Here is a 26,578-nt window from a genome sequence, read left to right as displayed (position 1 = left end):
TTTGTGGGCAGAAAATGTTTAATGCAGTTACAAATTGATTGTATTGTGCAAATCTTTTGTAAGCCGATTTGAGAGCCTCTTGGGGCTATCAAGTGGCAAAGAAGTATTTTAAATAACAAATAAAATTGTATAAGATATAGGTGTCTGTTTTCCCATTTAGCCTTAATTTTCCTCTTGAGGTTTTGCCTTCACGATTGCAGGATTAGATGTAAGATTCTAACAGTTGGTAGGATATGCCTTCCAGGAAGCAAACAGATTCCCCTTTTCAAATTTAAATGAACATGAAAGGTTGAACTGGTAATGTTAGTTTGTAATATACTACAATCATGGTTTTTGGATGTCCTGTAAATTACCTGTCTTTGTAGAGCAGTTTGAGTAAAATGCATTTGTGGAAAAGGATATATACAATAAATTGACTGACTGACTTTGTGAATTCGGAGTCTCAAGAGCATGAGACTCTTAATCTCAGGTGTTCGAACCCCACATTGGGCAAAAGATTCCTGCATTGCAGGGAGTTGGACAAGATGACCTTGTGATCCCTTTCAACTCTAAAATTCTATGATTCTAAAACATGTTCTGGTAATAATCATGGACTAGTGACATCAATGAGACTATCCACAGGTAATGGTTTGGAGGCTGGTATGTCTTAGAGTCATCCTTTTAAAAAAATAAATAAATTTCATTTTCTCATTTTACAAATATTTTAACAAAAAACCCAAAAAACTTTACAAAATCATTCTGCATTTCCCTTGACTTCCCTCCCCTCCTTTATGTGGTTACTTAGTTTATATATTTTTGTTACTGCATATCTAGTTGAAGCCTGTTTACTAACTTCCCCTTCGTATTCCCTTTTAATTACCGTATTTCTTACTGCATGTGTGTTGTCAATCCTGCTAATGTTTTAAGTTGTTTACAATACGTCTTCAATTAGTCAATAATTCCCCCCCCCATTCTGTTTTTAAAAGTTCCTCTTCTTTGTTTCCTATTCTTCCTGTAAGTCTCACCATTTCTGTGTATTCCATCAATAATCGCCAGTCCTCCTTCCTTGGAGCTGTTTCTTCTTTTCATCTCTGGGCATAAATCATTTGGGCAGCTGTAGTAGTGCACATAAATATTTTTTTCTGTTCTTTCGGTACCTCTCCACCAATTATACCCATAATAAAAGCTTCTAGTTTTATAACAAAAACTATCTTCAACATTTTTTTCATTATGAGTCATTTCCCAGATACCCTCCTTCTACTGGTATCTGATTCCAACTTATATATTTTTGCTATTTTACTGGGTGTCAGATACCATCTATACATCATTTTCATATAATTTTCTGTTATCACATAATACACTGCAAATTTCAAATCCACTTTCCACAATCGTTCCCATGCTGCCATTTCAATATTATATCCTATATCCATTGGTCATGTCTTATAGTTATCCTTGATTTGCCTTTTCCTAATGCTGATGTCTTAAAGTTCTTCCAAGCATTACATCCTCCAATCTGCTGAGCAACAGATTACATATGGTCACCACAGCCTTTAAAACAAATGAATTTAGCGTTTCTCTGTACACCTTCCAGCAATCAGGCTCTTCTTCTTTGTTTGTCTCTCTGCAAAGGAAAGTGCCCCAGGGTGGACTTTTAAATTCTCTATTTGACACTGATTTAATTGCTGTCAAATAAAAAGAAATGAAACTTTACTGTCCATATGATTAGGACATGGAAGGCTTTCAGTAACTCATTGCTCCTGCTGAACCAATAGCCAAGTGCTTTGGAACTGAGGCATACAAAGGAATTTCACTTTGTGGATTTTGCCTCAGGACGCCGGGATGAAAGACTCTAAAACTCTTGATGTGGATTTAATACTTGAAGAACCTGGCATTTCCTTCTCTTAGATAGAAACATAAGCCTCAGGTTGAGTCTACACATTCAGTGAAATGGGATGGTAAAGTGGGCCCTGCCACTTCAAGCTGCAGGTAGAAGATGTATCGAAGATGTAGAATATATGCTTTAAAACACTGTCCCACTGCCCAAAGTGTTTTTATTGAAAGGGGGGTGCTAGCACTGAGGTCCAGCTCTGAGGGCCTTTTGGCGGCTCCCTCACTGCGAGAAGAGAGGTTACATAGAAGTAGGCAGAGGGCCTTATTGGTAGTGGTACCTGCCCTGTGGAACGCCCTCCCAGCAGATGTCAAAGCAATAAACAACTATCTTACTTTTAGAAGACATCTGAAGGCAGCCCTTTTTAGGATTTTTTTTTAATGTTTGATGTTTTGTTGTGTTTTTAATATTCTGTTGGGAGCTGCCCAGAGTGGCTGGGGAAACCCAGTCAGATGGGCAGCGTATAAATAATAAAATTATTATTAATTATTATTATTATTATTATTATTATTATTATTATTATTATTATTATTATTGCAGAACTGGGAGAAAAGTTCTGGAATTGTTTTCTATTTATCATATAGTTTTCTCCTTATCATATAGCTTGAAATACTGAAGAGCATTAAAATGTGGCACCCTCCCTCCAATCACAGTCTGGCATGGTAGTTCATTCTATTCAATATAATAATACAGTCATACCTCTGGTTGTGAACATGATCCGTGTGGGAGACACATTCACAACCCGCAGCGTTCACAACCTGAAGCGCGTGTCTGCGCACGCGCATGGTGCGATTTGGTGATTTTGTGCACACGCGAGCGCCGAAACCCAATAGTAACCCATTCTGGTACTTCTGGGTTCGGCGCAGTACGCAACCCGAAAACACACAACCCGCCACGTTCATAACCCGAGGTATGACTGTACCTCAGAATTCTACTATCTTCTACCATATTCTACCAACCAGGGTTCCTCATCATATGTAGGAGCTTTCACACGTACATCTGCACACATGAAGAACATCAAATGGGCATTCACTGGGAAAGTGGTGCACAGGGGACAGAGAGCTAGCCTGGCCTGTGCAACCTCACGAGGCCAATGCATATTTCTTCAGAGTGAGCGGTGTAGGCGTCATTCTGCTGTGTCTATAGACTAGGCAATACAACAGAATGCATTGGATAAAAAAAATCCCAAACTTATTGCCATCTAAGTTCAAGATTCCTCAAATTTAGTTTGCCAAACTTGAAGTAAGATATCTTGGCTATCTTGGGAGACATTGATAATGACATTTCCAGGCAGCCTTCTTTATATAAAAAGCTTAGCTCACTTGGATGAATTTTAAGTGGAAATCATTTTAAAGTATTTTATCTAAACATGGTCATTGCTGTTTTTAAAATTTGTTCATCTACTTTTTGGATTAGCCAGAATTTGTGATGTGTAAAAAATTTCTTCCACTTTTTCCCAAGCATCCTCCATCAATTAATAGGGGCGGGGGGCGGAATGGACCCCATGTTTTGGCAAGGAAAGAATATAGTCAGATCCTTACTGTGATTTATGACAAAACATATCTGGCATTGTTTTGAAGCATTGCACAAACCAAAAAGATATGGTTTTTAATATTAGTTGCTGTTTAAGGATGACCAAATACTGATCACTGACTGGGTGGAGAATCAAACTCTCTGAAAATCAGGAAATGCCATAAGGGTCAGTGCGCAGGGCAAAGCAAAGTTCATGTTGCATTTAGATCACACGTACACCCTGGAAACAGTTTAAAGAACCCTTGAGATAATGCATTCGAAATATTGTATCCGTCAAGCATCTGGAAATCTGGATATAGGAACCAAAAACATCAAGGCTGACTTAAAATATGATTCCTTGTTTTCGAAATCTGAGACCATGCTCCACTCGCATTTTCTGCTATTTTTTCTGGAACGTGAAAAGCTGCATGAAATATGATTTCTATTAAAGATGGGAACTGTTTAATACAATTGAGTATCTCCCAAACTAATGATATGAATACTCTGCTATACCAATGAGTTACTCAAAAGTACTGCACACAAAACATTTTGAGCTGTTCTAATCACCCCTAGGTGTGAATTGGCTAATTACAGCTGTATCTGTAATTGTGACAGGGTTTGTACATTTGAGAGCATATCTGGGGACAATGGGAAATGGATTGTTCACATGGCTAGAAAATGTTTTGCATGAACTGGTCACAGCTCAGGGATATTCCCAGGCCTTCACATTCACAAACAAAACAGAGGTTTGCAATAACACTAATGAAAATACTGTGAGCTTTTCACAGAGAACCTATCCCAGAAACTATCCCTCATATCTAAACACGTCAATACAGTACACTAATTTGAAAGTGTTCTCAGAAGATAAAGTTAATTTGGCTGCTGAGACCATATTAGGGCAGAGCTCCAGAATCTGAGGTGGCTTCCCATCACTTCATGCAAGGCTAGCTCTGAACAAGGAAGAGGGTCAATATACACCAGGCAGCTTAGTTTGGGCAGAATCAAATACAGTGGTACCTCGGTTTTTGAACATCTCCATTGACAAACATTTCAGTTTTCGAACGCTGTAAACCCAGAAGTAAATGCTTTGGTTTTCAAACATGCCTCAGATGTCAAACATGCCACATGGCTTGAATGTATTATGTCTGAAAACCAAGGTACCACTTTATACACTTCCAGAGCTGATGCTAAATACATTACTTCTGGTAAATGACCCACCATAGGGCCAAGAAAATTTGTGCCCCAGGCTTTTTAGACTCGTCTACCCATGTTCTATCTGAAACCAAAGTGACGCATTGTTTACCAGATGTGAATCTTCTTACAGCTCTCCTAGCCCACTAGATAGGATTGGGGGAAAGGACTAAAGTGCAGTGTCACCAGTAAAGCTTTCAAAGGTAGCAACAGTAGTGGAGATGCCCAACTTGGCTTCTAGATCCACAAATGAATTGAGAAAGGGACCCAACAATACCCCATAAAAGTAGAATTAAATAAACAAGAGAAAGGGAGGCTTGAGCTCAGGTTTTAACTTGAAATATAGAACTGGGTCTTGAATGTGCAACTTACATTCGGTTATTCCCTTCAAAGAAGGTGGCATGGCATCTCCACATCTTCCCTACCTTGTTTGAAAATAGAAATGGGGGTTGAGGTGAGTGCCACGCTTGAAATGAAATATGTCCTGAATGTGCACACTAAATATCATTGAAGAGGTGAGTTTATCTGGGGTTCATAATTTGGATTCGTTTCACTAAGAAATTGAGGTTTGCAGTTAACCTAATGAAAATATTGTGACTTCTTCCTCACAGAACCTGTGACCCAACAACTATCCTCTATATTTTAAAAAGGGGTCTAGGGAAAAAATACAATTGTACATTTTATTGTAGAAGTTTAAAGATTAGCACGTCAGTACATTTGTAGACCTCATCAAGTAGATCACCTACACCAAATTACAAGTTATTAGCTCAATAGGTACCATTTTAATTCTCCATAGAAGTTTGAGACTTATCGTAAAGAAGACTTTTCTCTTTTTCTTTGGCTACTCTGCTTAACTAAAGAAATGGTCCCATGCTTCTTTAACATACTCCCTCTCTCAAAACTCCATTGCTGTAAGAAATGTGATTTATGAAGAGAAAATGCATTATTTGAAGATCAGACTTCCTGTGCAGAGTTCATATTTGCAGCTAAAATTAAAGAAAAAATATCATCTGGGTGGAATCCATCAAAATGACTGACAAGCTTGAACAGCTATTCCCATGAGGCTACTGTTCAAAACAGAACTTTGTTAGGTTAATTCAAGGGGGGTAATATTCTGCCTTACTGGTTTATATCCCTGGGTAAATAAAGACCTTCTTAGTTTTAGCCAAGCATGCATCTCTTAAGACTAGTTGATGATAATAATAAAAATAATTTTATTATTTATACCCCACCCATCTGGCTGGGTTTCCTCAGCCACTCTGGGTGGCTCTCAGCAGAATAGTAAAAACACAATACTCTTACTGAAGCTAAACTCACCCCATGTCTCCCCCCACCCATTTCCATGTGCAGGCATGAAGCAAGATTTAGAAAATATGCTAACTTTTATTCATTTTATTGCATACACACCCACCTGTGTGTGTGTGTGTGTGTGTGTCTGTGTGTAAGTAATAAAATGTAATAATATGTAATAATATATTACATATATTGGGACGCAGGTGGCGCTGTGGGTAAAACCTCAGCGCCTAGGATCACCTCACTTGCCGATCACATGGTTGGCGGTTCGAATCCCTGTGGCGGGGTGCGCTCCCGTAGTTCGGTCCCAGCGCCTGCCAACCTAGCAGTTCGAAAGCACCCCTGGGTGCAAGTAGATAAATAGGGACTGCTTACTAGCGGGAAGGTAAACGGCATTTCCGTGTGTGGCTCTGGCTCGCCAGAGTAGCTTCGTCACACTGGCCACGTGACCCGGAAGTGTCTGCGGACAGCGCTGGCTCCCGGCCTATAGAGTGAGATGAATGCACAACCCTAGAGTCTGTCAAGACTGGCCCGTACAGGCAGGGGTACCTTTACCTTTACCTTAATAATATATTATGTAATAATATCCCATTTTTCTTTTGCCATGGAACCCAAAGCAGTGAATATGGTTCCCAGGCAGTCACATATTCATTCAAGTGCTGACCAGCAGCTCCTTAGCTTTGGTAAGTTACCTGTGCCTTCTAACTAGATCCTTTCTACATTATCGTGCATCCCTTCTTGAAAACAGGCTTGACAAAGAGCCGCTCTCTGCTCACATGTCCAAGCAGAGGAATTCCCTCTCGCTAGAGATCCTGCAGGCTCCTTCTCTGATGTCGTTTCTATTTCTTGGAAACTTGTCTCTAACATTCCAGCAAGCTTTCAAGCTGAACGGAGCCTAATCCTGTCAGGCTGCCTCTTGTTTAGTAACTTTTTGCTGTATTGAATTTGTTCTTTATTTCTGTTTCATTCATTCATTTTTATATGAATTCAGCCACCTTGGACTTCATTACTGAAAAGGCAACATGGAAATGCTTTCACATATGAAACAAAAGAGGAATAAACAAACAGCAAAAGGTACAATTGCTTATCACTGTGAAACCCCTCTGGTACTCGAATGCTTGGATTCTCTCTCAAATGCCTCCAGTTTTTTCCAATGTGCTTTCCCTACCTTCCCCCAAGCTCCCATGACCTGAAACATTTTAGACTGATGATTGTTCAGCATACCACCACATACACAAATCCTGGTGGCATTGCCCAGGCATGTGTTCCCTCAGCCAGCCGTGGATGGAAGGGAGTAGATTTTTCCCAGGCATCTGCCAAGCCCACTGCTGCCTCTTGGGCTTTAGCTGTTCCTGGTCTTACTTTACTTCTCTGCTGCTTTTCCCAGCTTAGGCAAATTCCAAGCCTTAGTTTTTGGCTCGTTTTGTGTCACCTGACTATGCCACTGCACCGCTCTCCTTCCTTACAGGGTGACAACTGGTTTTGGGTGTTTCTAGTGTGAGCCTAGAAGGGATGCAGGTGGCACTGTGAGTTAAGCCACAGAGCCTCGGACTTGCCGATCAGAAGGTCAGCAGTTCGAATCCCCGCGACGGAGTGAGCTCCCGTTGCTCGGTCCCTGCTCCTGCCAACCTAGCAGTTCAAAAGCACGTCAAAGTGCAAGTAGATAAATAGGTACCGCTCCGGCGGGAAGGTAAACGGCATTTCCGTGTGCTGCTCTGGTTCGCCAGAAGCGGCTTAGTCATGCTGGCCACATGACCCGGAAGCTGTACACCGGCTCCCTCAGCCAATAAAGCGAGATAAGCACCGCAACCCCAGAGTCGGCCACAACTGGACCTAATGGTCAGGGGTCCCTTTACATTTACCTTAGCGTGAGCCTAGTTTAATGTGGGCATACGAGAGTAGCCTAGGATGTTTGAGAAACCCACACAGGAGTTAGGTGCATCCAATGGACAAAGAAGATTCCCCTATTGCATTAGAGATGTTTGATCCGTGGTGCTCCACCTCTGTGGATCTTTCAGGTATTTTGCTGAGCTTCTGCACAGCTGGATGTTTTCCAAAGTCTTTAGCAAAATTATGCTGGTGCCAACTGTTCTGTGGTTCTGGCGATGAAGAATTCCATTTTGTATTTCAGATTCTTAGGTCACTGAGCTTTAGTTCAAAGTCTAGTGTTTGCCAGGTTTGGTGGTGGGTGACTGAGAATGGGATGCAGATGCTTGCAGACCCCACCTGTGAGTAGAAAATCATGTTGTTCTCGGGCTCCCTCCAGTGGCTGATTTAGGCAATATTGCAGACGTCAGTCACAATTCACACCCTTTCAGAAGTTGAAGCAACAACATTTTACTGTCCTTAGTAAATGGTGCTGTGAAACACTGCTTAGAAATACCGAGTGAAGATGGACCTCGGACATTCAAACCCCAAGATCAGTCCCATCACAAAATGTAGGAGAGGCAATGAAAAATAATGCAGATCACATGTAAAGAAATAGTCCTTCAACCATTAACAACAACACATTTGTTGTTGGACACATTCAAGTCCTTATTTTATGCATTCAACCTGGCATTGCATAGGGTTCAAAGATAACTTTTATGATTATATGTAAGCAACAAGATGTCTCCAACCCTGAAGCAAGAAAGGGCACACTCAGGCCCTTATCCAGGGATAATCCAGCATTCTGGTGCAGTGTGCTGATAGTAATATGTGGATAATAAGCCACTCCAGACACCATTGCACAGATTAAACTACAGACTTCATTGCTGATAACCAACAGTCCTCAAATGGCCTTATTATTTTCATTTTTAGCAGACATGCTGAAGTCTATGCTGCAACATTAAAACTCCCATGAGGACTATTCCTCAATAGCCTTTTAATATTGTAAGGATGTTGTCTGCTTTAGGATAGAATGGTAAAATCCTGCTCTGTTTTCTCTGAAAAGCATTCTAGGCTTTTAAAGCTTAAGATGCAGAGGCCAGCAAAATCATTTGATTCAGGGGAGATCTTCATTTCACTTTCAGGTTTGAGGTGCACAGAAAAGTCAACACAGGAAATGCTCTGCCACTCGGCAAAGCTTATCTTAGCTTTGTTGAAAGTAGGTACTTTGTCCAGATCCCACCAAGAAGTCCCAGCCAGAAGTATTTACTGCTCTGCATAATCCACACAAAGCACCTCTCTGCTTTCTGCTGCATCCTCAATAAAGTCTCCTTTCCTAAATTAGTGCAGGTCAGCATCCCACGAGCCCACTTTGTTCTTCTGAAAGCTTCTCCTTAAAAGTTAATCACTGCCATCTGCTTAGAAGGTGGCTTTTACTGCCTCAGGTAGGGAGAGAGAGAGAGAGAGAGAGAGAGAGAGAGAGAGAGAGAGAGAGAGAAGACTGCAAGGCAAGGCTAATGATTAAGAATGTGCGAACAAGTTGAGATAAGGACCCATTCATATTAGCTAGGCTTGTTGGCTGAATGGTCTTGTAGGTTTCAGGTTTTCCAAGCACTTCTGCTCTTCCTGTCCTCAGATAGAACTGGAAGCAAGAAAAACCAAGAGACTAAAAATGGTTGCTTCTGCGGTAGTTCTTTTCCGGCCCAACCACTGGGAATATGAGGACATTCATGATGCAGCCAGATCCTAGGGAGATTTCCATCAATATTTCCAAACCAATGCGATTAAGATAAAGTTTAAGTAAATATCTAACCTTCAAATTGAACCTGTCCCCCTGAGCCAAGTTCTAGCCAAACAGGACATAACATCATACTTTGCCACTGTTGAATAACAGTGGATATAATCTCAGATATCAACATGAGGCAAATTTACTCAACAAAAGCTATCCATTGCCAACCCATGCCCTCGTACTGTCGCTCACTCATTGACCGATATGCCAGCAGAACTGTTGTAAAGTGACTGTGCTCATTCACATGATCTCATTTCATGGATGAAGTCAACTTGTGCAGAACTGACTGTGTTGAGACAGTCTTGTAAATGTTTCAGCCTGCGTACAGATGTTGAGAGAACATATCCCGAAAAGCCTTCAAAATATGGTTTGAGTTCAGATTTATTTTTTTTAATCATTTATAAAATGAGCTCAACTCATGTAAATCCACTGGAAATTGGTTAGGTGAAATGGAGGGTGGCCCAGGGAAGCAGGCTAGCTGGTTAGCTGGCTATGAAAGGATGTCCCTCAACCAGTCATTTCAGAAATTGTGTGGTATTAGAATATAGCTAGTAAAATACAAGCAGTTTATGGGGGTAGTAGCTGAGAATCTACATGTGGCGAAGGAGGTTTTCTAATGACCAAGGGCAACTGCAGTGTGGAAGAATAACCAAAATGGAGCTCAAAATCATATTTATCATGATCATCAACACCACCACCTGCCATCTTTCAGCACGTCCCAGTGTTGATTACAACCATTAGAAATTCAGCATTAAAACAGTTAAAACAAATAACAGGAGTAGAGCGGGTCCTGAAAACACATATGTCAAAGGCTGAGGTAAAGAGGCAGGTCTTCTGCATTCACCAGAAGCTGTATGATGAAGGTACCAGACATACCTCTGAGCAGAGCGAATTCCACAGCTTAGGGGCGGCCACAGAGAATGTCCTATCTTGGACCACCACCACCCTGAACTTCTGATGGTGGTATAACTACCAAGAAATTAGTTGCAGCCCTACATAGAGCGCACTGCAATAATCCAATCTGGAAATTACCAGAGCTTGGCAAACCAAAGGGGCCAGAGCTGGCAAACCAAATGTACCGTATTTTTCGCTCTATAACACGCACCCAACCATAACACGCACGTAGTTTTTAGAGGAGGAAAATCTGTAGGCATGCCACCCGTAGGCATTCCCTCCATAACACGCACAGACATTTCCCCTTACTTTTTAGGAGGAAAAAAGTGAGTGTTATGGTGCAAAAAATACGGTAAGTGGAAATGGGCACTCCTAGCCACTGATGCCACCTGGGCCTCAAGTGACAATGTTGGGTCCAGGAGAAACCCCAACTTGCTCATTCAAGGGGAATACAACCTCATCCGGAACAGGCCATCTTCCCACCTCCTGGATTCGAGAATCTGGAACAACATACCGTATTTTTTGCTCTATAAGACTCACTTTTTCCCTCCTAAAAAGTAAGGGGAAATGTGTGCGTGTCTTATGGAACGAATGCAGGCTGCGCAGCTATCCCAGAAGCCAGAACAGGAAGAGGGATTGCTGCTTTCACTGCGCAGCGATCCCTCTTGCTGTTCTGGCTTCTGGGATTCAGAATATTTTTTTCTTGTTTTCCTCCTCCAAAAACTAGGTGCGTCTTGTGGTCTGGTGCGTCTTATAGAGCGAAAAATACGGTAATACTTCTGTTTTTTCAGGGTTCAGTTCCAATTTTTCCTCAGAGTCCCTTGGAAAGAGGGGTTGGCCATTAAACCGCTGTGGGAATTGTAGCCTTGTGAAGGCAATAGAGGTCTCATAGCAATGTTCAGTACCCTTAAACTACAGTTTCAAGGATTCTTTGGGGGAAGCCATGAATGTTAAAGTGGTATGATACAGCTTTAAATGTAAGCTGTGGCCTAAAACATAGTCAAAGCATTTAGAGAGCAATTTGTTCTTGGCACTGGAGATTTTTCAAAATTCAGTTTGAGTTTCAAAATTCTCCATTTCACATCAAGATTGTCCTTCTCATATTAGTGCAGGTGACTGTTTAGCTGTACAGTGGTACCTCAGGTTACATACACTTCAGGTTACATACGCTTCAGGTTACACACTCCGCTAACCCAAAAATAGTGCTTCAGGTTAAGAACTTTGCTTCAGAATAAGAACAGAAATTGGGCTTGGCGGCGCGGCAGCAGCGGGAGGCCCCATTAGCTAAAGTGGTGCTTCAGGTTAAGAACAGTTTCAGGTTAAGAACAGACCTCCGGAACGAATTAAGTACTTAACCCGAGGTACCACCGTAGTGGAAAAGTCAACTGGATTCCTTAATAGCAAACCACAATGCTCTCCCCCCCCCCTGAAAAGTTTCTTGGAAGTTCAACACCAAAAAGCTTCATTGTGAATGTTTCATTTTCAAGGCCCAAGTGCCCTTGGTCACACCAATGCCCATTTGTTCTAACAATCCTGTTGATTCAAGGATCTGGAGCCACTTAGAGCTTTATTTATGGCCTTGGTTTGAATCACAATTAAAGTGAGCTTTTCCGAATGTTTGGGTTTGTAGGCGCCATCCAAATGTGTCCCTCAAGTTGCAAGGCTTTGATTGTGCTTTGTTTCCCTCTGTTCAGCTACCTCAGTGGTCCATCTTAACTGTTGTGTGTTGTGGAACCCATCCAAGGTATTAAAAGGGACACAAAAGTTATGTGCTAGGGGTGGGAATGAACACACAGACACAGTAAGGCTCCCCAAAATGTTCAGTAGCTAGCAGCAGAAATGCCTAACGGAGAAAGAGGTGCTCTTTTAATTTCTTCAGCTGTGAAAGAGAACTTTCCCCTTTTTGCTACGGTCGCCAGTCCATCATCTTAGAGGAAACCAGAACAAAAAGCAAAGTCATATAAACAGCATCTGATTTTTTACTTCTTTTTGTGGTTGAAAAATCTCCAGTGCCAAGTGCAAATTGCTCAGCCTTCTTACACAGTGCGAGCAGAATAAGGAGGCAGGCAGGGTGGAAGAGGACATTTAAGCACCCAAGGCAGTTTAAAAATAAAGAAATTCCATGAGGGACCATTTGCCCCCCTTCAGGAAAGCTTCAGGTCTTCCACTTGCAACAACCAACATCTCACTCTACCTAATGGAGAAGATGGCCCATACCCCACAAGTGTCCCAGAAAAAAGGGGAGCATGCCATTTTCTCATGCAAGAGCACGGTGGCCATTTTGGGTGCCATGATTTTGCGACAAGATCTTGCCCTGAAAATAGCACTTTTTGGGGCCACGATCTTGCATGGAACCCCAAAACACACATTTTTTTCTAGAAAAAGGTGCCAGAATTCACCATAAATGCTTCCCTCATTTTCTTATAATGGCAATGACACTCACCTGAGAGGTTCTGGGAGTCTGCTGAGTTCCAGCTGAAAAAAAAGCCCTGATAGTAGCAGCAGCAGTTGTAACAGTGGTAGTAAAAATAGGCCATTGGTTATACCAAGTCAAATGGTTGGCCCTTCTACCTCAGTATTCTTTCCACTGTTTGGCAGCAGCTCTCTGCAGTTTCCGACAAGGTTTTTACCAGCCCTGACTAGAGATGGTAGGGATTGAACCCAGAGACTTCTCTGAGCAAAATATGTGCTAGGGCCCTTTTCCAAATTCATGCCATGAACTACAAATATTTACATACGGAAGCTGGCTGCAGAAGCCGCAATACATGTGAAAATCTGTGCATCCTCCTCTGAAGAATTGGCTAACTAATATATTGAGGTGGGGGGGCAAGGTAAAGTAAGCTTAGAAGAGGACCCTAAGTTGAAGTGTTTGGAAAGCGCTGCCTTACATTCTCAAGCTGGTTCTAATCTCCCATTTGAAAGACAAAGGCAGAATTCTTGGCAGGCGAAAGGGCATTGCAAGCATGTTTGAAGAGATGTGAAAATGTAATGTTGTAGTTAGAGGACTCAGGGCTGCCTTTGAAACAAGGACAAGAGTTTGGGCTTGCCCTACGTGTGCTGTCTCTCTAAAGCTGATACAAATGTTGTTATGTGCATCTTGCTTCCCACCCCCAGCTCCCAAGAATGCACCCGTATCTCTCGCCTTGCAATGTGAACAACAGCCCTCAGCTTTCACTTCTTAAAACGTTCCAGGTCTCTGTGGTTGCACAGAAAGTTGAGGAACAGATGATTCTGCGTATTTGTAATATTTATTTGTGCTTATTTATAATATTTAGGGATTTACTTGTGCTGTTTATGAGTTGCCTCTGACAGAAAAACAGCCAACATCTGTTTCTCAACAGACCACATCAAGCCCCCTATAAACCAGGGATGTGGAGCATGTGGTCCCCTAGATGTCATTTGACTTCAGCTCTCATCATCCTTGATCATTGGCCATGCTGGCTGGGCTTCATGGGAGTTGGAGTCCAGCAACATCTGGAGGACCACGGGTTCATCATTCCTGTCCTAAACATCTCTGAACAGCTACTTGGCCTGTTTTTTGTCCTTGATCCTTCTTTACTTCTCCCGCTGCCACCACCTTCTCTTCACAATACTGCACATGTATGCTGTTGTTGGTTTAAGCCATCACACAAAAGTAAACAAAATGGTGAAGACCATGGGCTTCCACAGACATTCCCAAGCTTCATTTTGTTTCAGATATGGTGACCATTTAAAAACAAAATGTGTTACCTGTTCACGAAGGAAGAGCCACAGCTCCAGGACGGAGCATGTTCTTTGCAAGCAAAAGGTCCCAAGTTCAGCCCATGATCTCGGGAAAGATCTGTGATTTGAAACCCCTTGTCTCGGTGGAGTCTATACTGAGCTACATGGACCAAAGCATTGAGTCAGTATAACACAGCTTCCTACGCTCTACACTGTGATGTGTCCAGAACTGAGCAGTAGCAACCCAATGTAACAGACTCAACAGCTTAGGCTGCAATCCTATACCTACGTACCTAACAGTAGGCCACAATGAACTCGAGAGGACTTGCCAGGAGAAGGGCCACAGCTCAACAGTAGAAACCCCAGAGAGCTGCAGCCAGCCAGCACAGGCTAGCATTCCTCACCTGCTGTGGTCAGGGGTGATGGGAGTTGTAGTCCAACAACAGCCAGTGACCCAAGTTTAAAAAACACTGGTATAGGCAATACTGAGAGAGACAGAGTAATAGCCTGATTTGTTATGAAGCAGCCTCTTATACTCCTATGCTTCAGAAAGCGAAGAAAAATAACTCAAAACATCTTGCTTTCCCCATCTTGTCATTCTTGAGCTAATCGCATGAGTCTGAGAAGCCAATTCATGTTTTTAAAGAATGCTGAGTCAGCAGGATTAAGCATCCTGCCTGTTTAGAAGATGAGTGGTTCACAACTGCTCATGGGTCACCGTGAAGTAGCTGAGATCTCACAAAACTAATCAGAATCCAAGCCTTGAAAGATGACTCTTGATTTGAATTTTTTAGTCTGGTGTTCATTACGTGAATGCGCCTAATTTTCAAATTGCAATGGCCACATTATATATAATATAAAATGTGAACATTTGCTACGGCCCCTCCAGGACCTGCTAGGCCTTGACAGCAACCCCTGCTGCTAACAATGTACCCCTAGCTTCTATCGCCAGCTCTATCTTTATCTCTAGTGAATATGTCATTGCCTTGACTGGAAGGAGGCCAGTTGAACGCCGTCCCTACATTTACAAAGAATTATACACAGCAGATTTGTAATGCTAAAAAAAATCCTATGCCATAACAAAGTAATACAGCATGAAAATATTCCAACCATTTATGCCAAGAGTTATAGAATATTATATCTCATACTATGAGGTTGCTTCCAGGGCTGTGAATGGACTTGTAAGAGACCTTGGCAAATTTCTTTCTGTAGTTAAGATCTTGTGGTGAGTGCATGCGCAAATATTTTGACATGGAGAAGAGGAAGAAAAACCAATTGGAAGATAAACAGCTAGGGTATCTTCAAATCTAGAGGCTCCTTATCTGGACAGACTTTTGAGATAAAGTAAGTCTGTGATAGGTCCAGCTTCATTTCCCCTCCAAATACAAATTATGCTGCCAAAGTTTCTTCCCAAGCTTTCCTGTGGCCCAGCAGTCTTCTGGGAATTCACTTTAGTTTTAGATCTCTCCCTTCTCCCTCTTTCCCTCTCTCAGATAGGTTGCTCATTCTGCAGTGAAATACTATGCCAAGATAAAGTTAGAAAAGTACTCTTTAAGTTAAGAAAGCAAGACTGGGTAAAAACATGAAGCTGTTCAATAGTGTGATTTTTCCACCAGGGTGTTTTCACTGAGGCTGTGGGCTGCAGAGGGAAGATGCATCTAGAGTAAAAAGAAGACAGTGGTAGAGAACCAGAAACATAGTTTCATTCAGGGATGGGGGAGATATTCAATCTAGTTCACATTTAAAGGAAAAGGTAAAGGGACCCCTGTCCATTAGGTCCAGTCGTGACCGACTCTGGGGTTGCAGCGCTCATCTCGCTTTATTGGCCGAGGGAGCCGGCATACAGCTTCCAGGTCATGTGGCCAACATGACTACGCCACTTCTGGCGAACCAGAGCAGCACACAGAAATGCTGTTTACCTTCCCGCCGGAGTGGTACTTATTTATCTACTTGCACTTTGATGTGCTTTCGAACTGCTAGGTTGGCAGGAGCAGGGACCGAGCAACGGGAGCTCACCCCGTCACGGGGATTCGAACCACCGACCTTCTGATCAGCAAGTCCTAGGCTCTGTGGTTTAACCCCTGCAGTTTCCAAAACAGGACATGAACTGAACCACGGCAATCCTTCCAAATACACGCTTCTCCAAATTTTACACTGCTGTTGTCCGGCCAAGTAATATGCATAAAAATGCATGTAGCAGTGAAATGCAAAAATGCTTTACAGAAGGGGAAATTGCTTTGCAAAAGTGTGTACACTAGCAAAAATTGCAAACAAAAATGTGTATTGTCAGGAGAAATTTTTGCTGAAATTCCGATGAATTTTCATAAGGTCTTATCATGGGGAAAAGATCATAAATTCATGTGGAGAACTGAAGACTGGAAAACTGAAAAACTGAGGGAAACTGACAGATTCATCCATCCCTATCGATAACTGCCCTTTATCTTTAACCCTGGCAACAGCAGACCCTACACATTGCTTTCCATAACTGCAGGTTCCTCCACCTTCTTCACACAAGTCAGTGGTGCAGTATTTGCCTTTTCTAGAAAAAGGGGAAAGGTGGAGAGAAACCACATCTGCAATCAAGAGGCATGTTCTGTGGCTTCAGCTTGAGAACCATTGTTCGGTGCTGAACTCGATATTGAGTCCTAACAGGCCACACACTGTTTTCTGACTGTACCTAAAGAAGTACAACGCAGTCAATATCCATAGAGCAGGATTCCTAGAATGGGCCTTGGGTCGCCCCTGATTTGCCATACATGCTCAAAGAAAGCTTTGGAATTGGATCAATTGGAAGTGATCGATCCTACTTCATTTTTAAAAAGCTGTAAAATCAGTGCTTAAAGCTCATTCAACAAAGGTTCAAGAAGAACAGTCTACAGCCACTTCTACATTTCCAATTCTATCAGAGCCATCGAAATGATTTCCATTAGAAGATTAAGTGTGTGTGCATAAACTAGGGAAAGGTTTCAGGCCAGTCATAGGAGATGCCCTTACTGGATGGGCCAGAACCAATCTCCCATAGGAACCTGCATGTTTTCCAACAAGACTTTGGAATGCCAACAAAAGACTGCTAAATATAACTCAAATGAAATGTCGTGCCACTCTGAATATGATGGACTGACGCAGTACTGGCTGGTGGTGAGCTAATCTGACCCTCCCATCACTGTGTTTTTAGCTATGCCCACCCCATGCTGAGCTCGTTCTACACCAGTGTGGTGTAGTGGTTAAGAGCGGTAGTCTCGTAATCTGGGTAACCGGGTTCGCATCTCCGTTCCTCCACATGCAGCTGCTGGGTGACCTTGGGCCAGTCACACTTCTTTGAAGTCTCTCAGCCCCACTCACCTCACAGAGTGTTTGTTGTGGGGCAGGAAGGGAAAGGAGAATGTTAGCCGCTTTGAGACTCCTTCGGGTAGTGATAAAGAGGGATATCAAATCCAAGCTCCTCCTCCTCCTCCTCCTCCTCCTCCTCCTCCTCCTCCTCTTCTTCTTCTTCTTCTTCTTCTTCTTCTTCTTCTTCTTCTTCTTCTTCTTCTTTGCCCTTGCCCCCCCCCCTGGTAAGCAAAGCAATGTGCCACATTTTGAAAATGGGAAAGAAGCTCAGCCTCACCAGCTCCTACTGAACTAGAAGAAGAAGAGTTTGGATTTGATATCCCGCCTTTCACTCCCTTTAAGGAGTCTCAAAGCGGCTAACATTCTCCTTTCCCTTCCTCCCCCACAACAAACACTCTGTGAGGTGAGTGGGGCTGAGAGACTTCAGAGAAGTGTGACTGGCCCAAGGTCACCCAGCAGCTGCATGTGGAGGAGCGGAGACGCGAACCCGGTTTCCCAGATTACGTGACTACCACTCTTAACCACTACACCACACACAGAAAGCTTATTTCTCCCTTTCCGCCTACCTGCAGTATCTATTAACAGCAAAGCAGGGGGTAAGTTGTTTTTATCCATCTTATTTCCTGCATAAAGCACTGGGAAGTCAGAGGAAGGATTAGTAGAGAGGGGATATCCATCCTTCTCCTACACCCTCTAATCTCGCAGAAAATTAATTATTAGGGAGAAGGGGGTCATAATCATCAATATGAGTCCTGTTGGTCATCATACATCATTTTCTAGCATTCAACAGGAATGTGTTGAAATAAATTTGGGAAATAAAGCTGTTCCATGGCACCAAAAATCCAAGCACTAAGATCTATGTTTCAGCGAGAAAATGTTGAGCTTTCCCCAAATAAAGTATTCTTCTGCTCTTAAATGGTTGCTTTTTAAAAAACATGCACACACACAATTTCAAAATGCTAAGTGTAGCTTCATGCTGTACAAAGGAATATCCACTCCAGCTAAGCAGTGATGTCTATAAAAGCAGCTCCTATGTAAGAATTCCATTGTCGGATGACTGGAGACTGCACACACAGGTACATTTAGACAGGAAGTGTCTGATGTGGACCCCTTTCCCAACCAGTACTATACATAGCAACACATATTACCATCTACACCAGGCTTCCCAACCTGGCGCCCTCCAGATGTTTTAGACTACAACTCTCATCAGCCCCAGAAAGCATCTAGGTACACTATAGGTGCACCATGAATATTCAGAGTGTCCCATAAAATGTAAGGCAAATATCATTTTCATCATGTGTGCACCTAGCATACATGCTTCAAGAAGAACCAGAAAAGGCCCTACCTCCATCACACTATACCTGTGTGATGAAATGAAACAAACCCAGCACATAACGGGGAACATGCAAAGCGTGTACATGAGGATACCATAATATGTCTGGTTCATATGTGGCGTGTGCACTGTAGCGGAGCATGAGAAGTGTCTTCTACATTTAACTTTAGAAGAATTCCATCATCACTCTACCGCCTTCACCATCATGAGAAGTTAACCGAGCTCTGGTGAGTGAGACAAGATTGAGGATTCCTTTCTGTGGCTGCTGGAGCCACAGATGGGAGAGGCAGTGGTGGGCGCTGGGGTCTCAAATCTCAGCGGTGCCCCGTGCAATGCCAAAGTTCAGCACCCCTTGCCTCTCGCCTTCCATTCTGCATCATAGTTTTGGCACCCACTGCACACACCCAAGGCTCCATACCAGAATGATCCTTGCACCTTCCCCAATCTAAAACCTGGAGAGAAGATTGTCTCTGGGTCTCCTGGCATTTAGAACTCCAAGCACCCATCAGGCAGGAAAGGCCACATGCCTTCATTGCCCCTCTGAGCAGGAAGGGAGCAGCAGTGATGGGTTGGCTTGCCTCTGCACCTGCTAGAACACTGGAGCTCGGCTACCAAGGCAGAGAGCACCCACCCTCCTACCGCACACCTCAATGGCTCTGTACCAGTGTGGTTCATAACTTCAAGCTGCATTTCAAAGAGGCAACAAGAGGTCACAAACAAGGTAAAGGTAAAGGACCCCTGGACAGTCAAAGGCAACTATAGGGTGCAGTGCTCATCTCGCTTTCAGGCCATTTGTCCACAGACAGCTTTCCGAGTCATGTGGCCAGCATGACTAAACCACTGCTGGCGCACGGAGGACCATGACAGAATCCATAGAGCACAGAAACACCATTTACCTTCCCACCATAGTGGTAGCTATTTATCTACTTGCAGTAGTATGCTTTCAAACTGCTAGGTTGGCAGGAGCTGGGATAGAGCAATGGGAGCTCACAATGTCATGTGGATTCGAACCGCCGACATTCCGATTAGCAAGCCCAAGAAGCTCGGTGGTTTTAGACCACAGCACTGCCCGCTCCCTCATCCCTTAAGGTCAAGTCCTAGTGATGACACATTTTTTCTTGGCCATCAAACCCATCCAAAAATGTGTTGACCCTGAACCTTCAAGCTCAAACCCACAAAGCTGAGCATTTCTTCCAGCTAGTGCTTTTTCCAACTGCGTGTTCCGCAACTGATTAGTAAACAATCTTATTTATAGCAATTGATGTATGCTGAACTTCTATTGTGCAACATGCTTCATTCACCACCTTTTTTTTTTTTACTTGATTTTGTATCACATCAGGCCTGGAGTGCAAGGTCACTATGTATCCCTTTATTGTTCTCTTTTGCAAAATGCGGTTTTGTTCTCAACCCTTGGCCAAGGTGTCTTCCCTGCCCCACAGTTACTACCAAACATCATGTTTGCTGCTATCCCCCATGCCAGAAGAGGCTGGATTCAAAGTTTGTTAGATATACCTAGCTGTAAAATGCTCCAGACCATTTGGAAAGAAAGGTGTTAGGAGCTGTAAGATTATATGGCTAGCATAAAACAGCTAAATATTGGTTGATGACAACGTGTGTGTGCCCACACACACACACACAGAAAGTTAAAAGAAACTACTAAAGTAATATAGTAGTGAAAAATGACTGTGGTACAACTGCAAGAGCAAGCAGATAATTCAGGGAGAGAATTAAGGTTGTGCTAGAAACATTATTGTTGTTGTTGTTGTTGTTGTTGTTATTATTATTATTATTATTATTATTATTATTATTATTATTATTAGCACCTCTGCTTTAAAGCTGAGCTTTAAAGGTGGTGTTACAGCTTGCTAGGGATAAAATACACTTGACTTAATGTGATCTGCACTTGCAGAAGTCACACACTATAAAAGTTCTTGGAAGTGAATGGTTTCTTTTAAAGTTTTCAATTAGTAGCTTTTAATCAGCAAATTATTTCCAGGAAACGGCACAGGGGGGACAGGACCCCTTCTGAAGAATGTCAGGTATGAGTGACCCAGCCGGTCTCACTTTCACCCCCACCAAACTTATCGCAGAGGGAACATTTACTATGTCATAGAAATGTTCATTTGCTGAACGGCTAAGATAAATATGTCCCACTTTACTGCTTCCATAAGCTGCATGTGTGTCATAAAGCTCGACCTAAGAGCACAACCCTCCACCTCAAATACTTCAAACAAACCAGCATTAAGGGGCCTCGTGAGAGTTTTAGCTTTTGCTTAAACCTAGCTGCAAGGAAAATGTTTGAGTCTTCAATTATCATTTTCAAATCATTCAAAGTCACCGAGAAGACTGTGCTGAACTTTTCCATTGCAAGATTTGGCTAGGAAAGTGGTTATGGCTTATTTGGTTTTCCTAATGAATGGGCTCAGCTGCCCTTCATACACAGAACCCAATGTGTGGACCTCTGGCTTGTGAAATGTAAACAAGGGTCACTGCTTGATCTTATTTATTTGTGTATTTACTTAAGACATTTATATCCTGCTGTTCTGCAAGCGTTAGGCAATTCACAACAAAACCACATGAATTAAAACAAAACCCAGTAAACACACACTATATTGCCCCCAGCAGATCCCTTTATCCAGGTGTACAACATGCATTACTGACCAAATGACCTCCCTGTTTTTACTTCTGGGCAGCTGCCCTTCTGCGTTTCTCCAGTGGCTGGGAATTGCTTGACGAGGTAGACAAGAATCTGCTGGGGGGCAAGTACAGTTCTCCTCCACCGCAGGGATGGAGAAGCTGCTACGACACTCCAGATGCTATTGGACTACAAGTCCCATCAGTCCCAGCCAGCATGACAAATGCTTGGGGATGATGGGAGTTGTAGTCCAGCAATCTCTGGAGGGCCTCAGTTTCCCATTCCTGTTTCTGGGCTTGTTCTTCTGCTCACCTAGAAAGCATGGGTCCAAGTAGTTTTCCATATTCTGTTTGCCCTGCTGCTTTCCCCAGGAAAACTCGCTCTTTAGTGCTGAATCGGAGCAAACATCCATCTGTGGTACACCCAATTGACATTTCATAGAGCTGGAAGGGACTGTGAAAGTCATCTAGTCTAACCTCTGCAATGCAGGAATCTTTTGCCCGACATGGGGCTCAAACCCACAACCCTGCGATTAAGAGTCTCATGCTTTACTGACTGAGCCACAAGTCAATCCAATTCAGCAGTAAAGATTGGGTTTTCCTGGGGGGAAGTCTGAATGCGTGTAATATGGGGCAAGGCTATAAATGTGTAAAATAAAAGTGAAATATAACAAAAGCACTGAGGGATACCCATTATCATATACATTAGTCACTCTTTGACAAAATAAACTGGTGGTGTTTTTGTTTTATTTCACTATAATATACACACTCTTTGGAGTGGGATAAGGATTCAGGGAAGCTTCTCCTGAAGGAAGGAAGACCTGACTCATGTTCTGAGAAACTTATTGCTACGCCCCTCAAACTTTGCTATTCTTCCAGCACTTTAATATGATTTAAGAGGTAAATGAGATCAGGTAGATTGTTCAAGATATATTTGCTTAATTCAACCCCATAAAAACACAGGCTCTTTACATGGAGGGAAAAGGAAAACATGAGTCAGGCTACGATGTAAAAGAGATAAAATAGCATGCTTAATACAGTATAAAGTACAGCAGTACATACATTCCTATGTACATTCACTCAGAAGCAAGTCCCACTAAATTCAATGGGATTTATCTCCATATAGATGGGCAGAGCATTGTAGCCATAGAATGAAATTTCCGTATGAAAGAGAAGCACAACTAAAGTTGGTTCCGTTTTCTCTTTTTGGTCATGAAAGAGTAACAATGCACAAACAGGTAAGCTACCAAAATAAATTGTGGCTGCTTTCATCAGACTTCACTGAGATTATATTTTAATCAAGTTCATATACCTTATCCAAGCAACAAGGCTGATGCCAGGGAGCCAAATTTAGAAATGGGGTGAGTATTTGTAAGGGGGAGAACCTCAAGAGGAACTGTCTCCCTTGACTGAATAGACTGCTCTATTTTTTCAGTTTCATCCAGCCTATTTTGAGCTGGCTCCAAAGTCAAATGGGGATCAAAAGGCCACTCCATGCACCATTTCCTGTCAAATATGGTGTCCAACAGGAAATGATGTCATCACCTATTGCCCTCTTTCCCAAGGTAAGGCTTCTTCCTTGGAAAATGTGGGCTGGTGATAGAGGGCAGAGCAGCAGAGGCTGGAAAGCTTGGAGAAGGGGAGCAGCTTGCATTTTGTATGAATTCATGACAGGCGGGGGACTCCTCAAGGGTCCCAGCCACACCATATATTTAATAGTACATGGGAATCCTTACAGAGCTACAATTCCCAGTGCTTTTAACAAAACTACAGTCCCCATGATTATTTGGGGAAGCCATGTACACTAAATGTGCTTTAAATGTATAGCATTGGGCATTAGTGGTTATTGACATGAGGAGATAGACCATCATGACCAAAATTTGTTCTAGTGTTTGACCTGAACACTTGAACTAGGAAAGCATAGTCAGTTCTGGAGGCAAGTTGGATGTGTGTCAATCATCCCTCCCTACAACACATTCATGCTGTTCGTATGAAGAGCTAACCAAGTAGTTTAAGCCAATTGCAAAACCAAGGAAGGCTTTCATTATAGGAACTGTCGGCCAACAAAGGACAACTGGGTGCCTACAAAATTCTGTTTCCTGGTGGCACAGCTACTGCCCACCTAAAGAAGGAATTGGGCCTAAAACATCGCTGAAAAGTCATTTGAGAAAATGAAGCAATCAGGAGTGAGTCTATGCTCTCTTAAGTGCATCTACTTGGGAGTAAGATCCCTGGGATCCCAGAATGCTGTCACAACAGACTAAGGTTTCTGCCTGCAGTCCTGGTTAACTCTTCAGACCATTTGTTGAATTCCAGGACCAGTGAATTCAATGAAACTAGGTAAAATGTCTCGAGAGTTGGCATTTAAAGGAATGAAGCAGAGAAAATGAGGCTGAAGGGGCCATAAATAACACACTGGATGCAATCCAGAGAAAGTTAGGCATAAATTGCTTTAGTCACATTAAATTCAGAAGGAACTGAGCTCACCGTTAATGCTTAAGTTCCATTGATTTGAATGGAATATGTTTAAGTGTCACCAGACTTCATTGGCTATTGCCCACTGGCAGTGATCCAACTGTTCTGAAGCTCTTAGTGTTGTGTACAGGTTTACTTGTTCTCTTTCGTGGGCAGGGGAACACACGCTGCAAGAAATTGGGGATTCCTATACATGCATAGAGAACTTCCTCTAGTAGAATCAATCAGGACTTCAGATAGACCTCCAAACTGAAAGTGAGTCCCATTCATTTGTGTGAACTTTACTTCCAAGTAGTTCTGTACATTCACATTTGCTGTTAGGCTGAAATTCCAAGCTCACTTAGTATGGAGTAAACTGCATCAGAATCTCTCAGACTGGCTTCTGTTTCAAGTAAGCCTTACTTAGGATCAATGTGCAAAACTCTTAACGCAGTGGCTCACACTCTCCCTTTTCCTGAAAGCATTTAGGAGTCTAATCCGCCACTGAGTGCCAGCAATTCGTAGGCTGCCAAACACAAACCACTTAAACCACCAAACTTGCATTCAAACTTGCTCAGCTCAAGCACCCTCAGCAGACCAAAACTGGATCAAGTGAATATTTGGTAACTCAGGTATTTGGTGCATACAGCTGTAACCTGCATTGGCTTCAGTTACTTTGTGTGTCCTAGGGCGTGTACACGCACAGGACAAAACGTTACTCCAAATTCATTAATGGAATTAGTCAATCCATTTAGAGCTCTTCTCACTATCAGTCTAGAATTGTCACTGTGAATAAAAGATTTCATTACGCACAGGTATGCCTACAACAATTTCTGCTTGATTGTATCAACAACAACAAAATGTTGTGTGAGCTCAGTTGTACCAATTTTGTGGAGACTGTCATCTTACCTGGTCTTCAAATATGCACTCACACATTTGAAAATAAATCCTTCCTGATAGGAGACCCACACACTCCAACTCCAGACTAAGTTCTCATGGATTTTTGCATTAAAACTATAGGAAGTCTCAAGCAAGACATACACAGTTGGCTGTTTCAGAAACGCCGCTAAGGAGGATGGAGCCTTGACTGCATATTTTTAGTGCAATACTGAGGACTAGAAGATTGCCTAGCTTAAAAAAAAAAAAGCAAAAGTGGCATTTCCTCGCTTTTACTTGAGGGCTTAGGAATTTCGCCCCGTCAACGTTTCATCAAGGTGCGTGCGTGTGTTTGTGTGTTTGTGACACACGTGTCTGTGAGGGTAGTACGGGTGGGTAGGAATCTACCTAGGTCTGGAAACTTGCTTTGCCAGGTCAAGACACCTCTTAGCCCTAGAGTACAACGAAGCTCGTTCCTGGCTGCCCATCCGCGCTTGGCACAGCGCGCTCAGCAAGTGCCTTTGTGGGTGGGAAGACAATGGCAAACGCAGACGAGCGGCCTCGGGGAAGAGACGCAGGAGGGCGCTTTGCTGCCCCGGCGCGGCGACGCTGGGGAAGGAAAGAAGAAGGAGCCGCGCCTGCCTTACCGTGAGCGCAGAGAACTTCTGAGCCGGCGCGAGGAGCGCCAGCTCCGGCAGCAGCAGCCACAGCGGCAGCAGCAGCATCCTCGGGCGCCGCCGGATCGGGCCTTCGTGGCGGGGTCCGTCTGTCAGTCCCTAGTGGGGCTCAAGCCCTCCTTCCTGCGGAGGATTTCCCCTGGCGGGTCTTCTTGGGCGCCAATTCCCTCCTCAGGTTTGGAGAGGGGAGTGCGCACGCGAGACGAAGCCGCTCTCCGTTGCGCCCTGGGGCTGCTGGGTTGGGGATCCCCTCCGCAGGCTTGCAGGTCCCGAACTCGCCGCTCTCTCCACTCCGGCTCTCCGCCTGTGGAGCGACGATCCCTTTCTCGTTGTACAGGAGCTGCCTGCTGCGGATCCCCGAATCAGATACTGTCTGCTGGTGGCCAAGCAGCTTGCTTTGCCCTCCCTCGGTGTGGAGCTGTCATCTGATGCTCGCCCGGGGAGCGAGCAAGAGAGAGCGCGCACGGGAGGGGGGACTTTAAATAATAGCAATTAAAGAGCGGGGGACTTCCCTAATCCTCTCTTCTGTCGTCCTACACCAGGCAGCAGCCTTGTCTCTGGCTCTGCAGGAATTCGGGATGGTTTGGAAGGAGGCGGCCGGAGAGATGGGGAAGGTGCAGTATGAACCTCCCAATGTCTTATATACACACCCCTCTCTGCGCTTCCCTCTGAGCCCGGCCTCCAATGCCTCCTCCCAGACCTGCAGATCCTCCGCTGATTGATTGATTAACCCTCCTGACACCAGTTTTTGCTCGCCCCCTTCGCTGAGATTCCTAGCAGATTCTTTTGGAAAGCAAAATAACCAGCAAGAGTGAGAGACCCAAAAAAGGGGGCAAACTGGACCATTTGAGGCGGTCACCAGCGTGCCGCCTGCAACCGTTTGCAAGAGGCCAGCGTGCGCAAAGAGGCAAGCGTGCGTTTGCTTCTAGTCCCGCTGCTGGGGGTTGTTGCAGATTGCGTTGCAAAAGAGGGTTTAAAAGGTGAGCGCCGGGCAGTTGGTGTGTTCCCTCGGCGTTGTTCGCCTTCCAGCTCTGGTGACATTTTGGGGCAGTTGCTCGGTAACTCTAGCTTTGAAGGATAAGCAAGAGGATTGGGTGCGTGCGTGTGCCTTGACGCTAAAGAGTGTCTTTTCGCTCTCTCTTTCAAACGCGGCATTGTTG

At 43.6% G+C, this 26,578-nt stretch overlaps 1 protein-coding gene across 1 annotated transcript in view; it reads right to left on the bottom strand.

The window, feature by feature from the left end:
- Nucleotides 1-26,359, bottom strand: part of SMOC2 (SPARC related modular calcium binding 2) — a 134,433-nt gene extending 108,074 nt beyond the window's left edge. Inside the window, exon 1 of the mRNA XM_081188270.1 lies at nt 25,389-26,359. Coding sequence (XP_081044396.1) covers nt 25,389-25,466 — 78 coding nt within the window. The 5' untranslated portion in view covers nt 25,467-26,359. The remainder of the gene's footprint in view (nt 1-25,388) is intronic.
- Between the last annotated feature and the right edge of the window lie 219 nt (nt 26,360-26,578).

This window comes from Podarcis bocagei (assembly GCF_964188305.1).
Source record: "Podarcis bocagei genome assembly, chromosome: 3".
In the NCBI taxonomy this organism is placed as follows: domain Eukaryota; kingdom Metazoa; phylum Chordata; class Lepidosauria; order Squamata; family Lacertidae; genus Podarcis; species Podarcis bocagei.
This window is presented reverse-complemented; position numbering and strand designations above follow the sequence as displayed.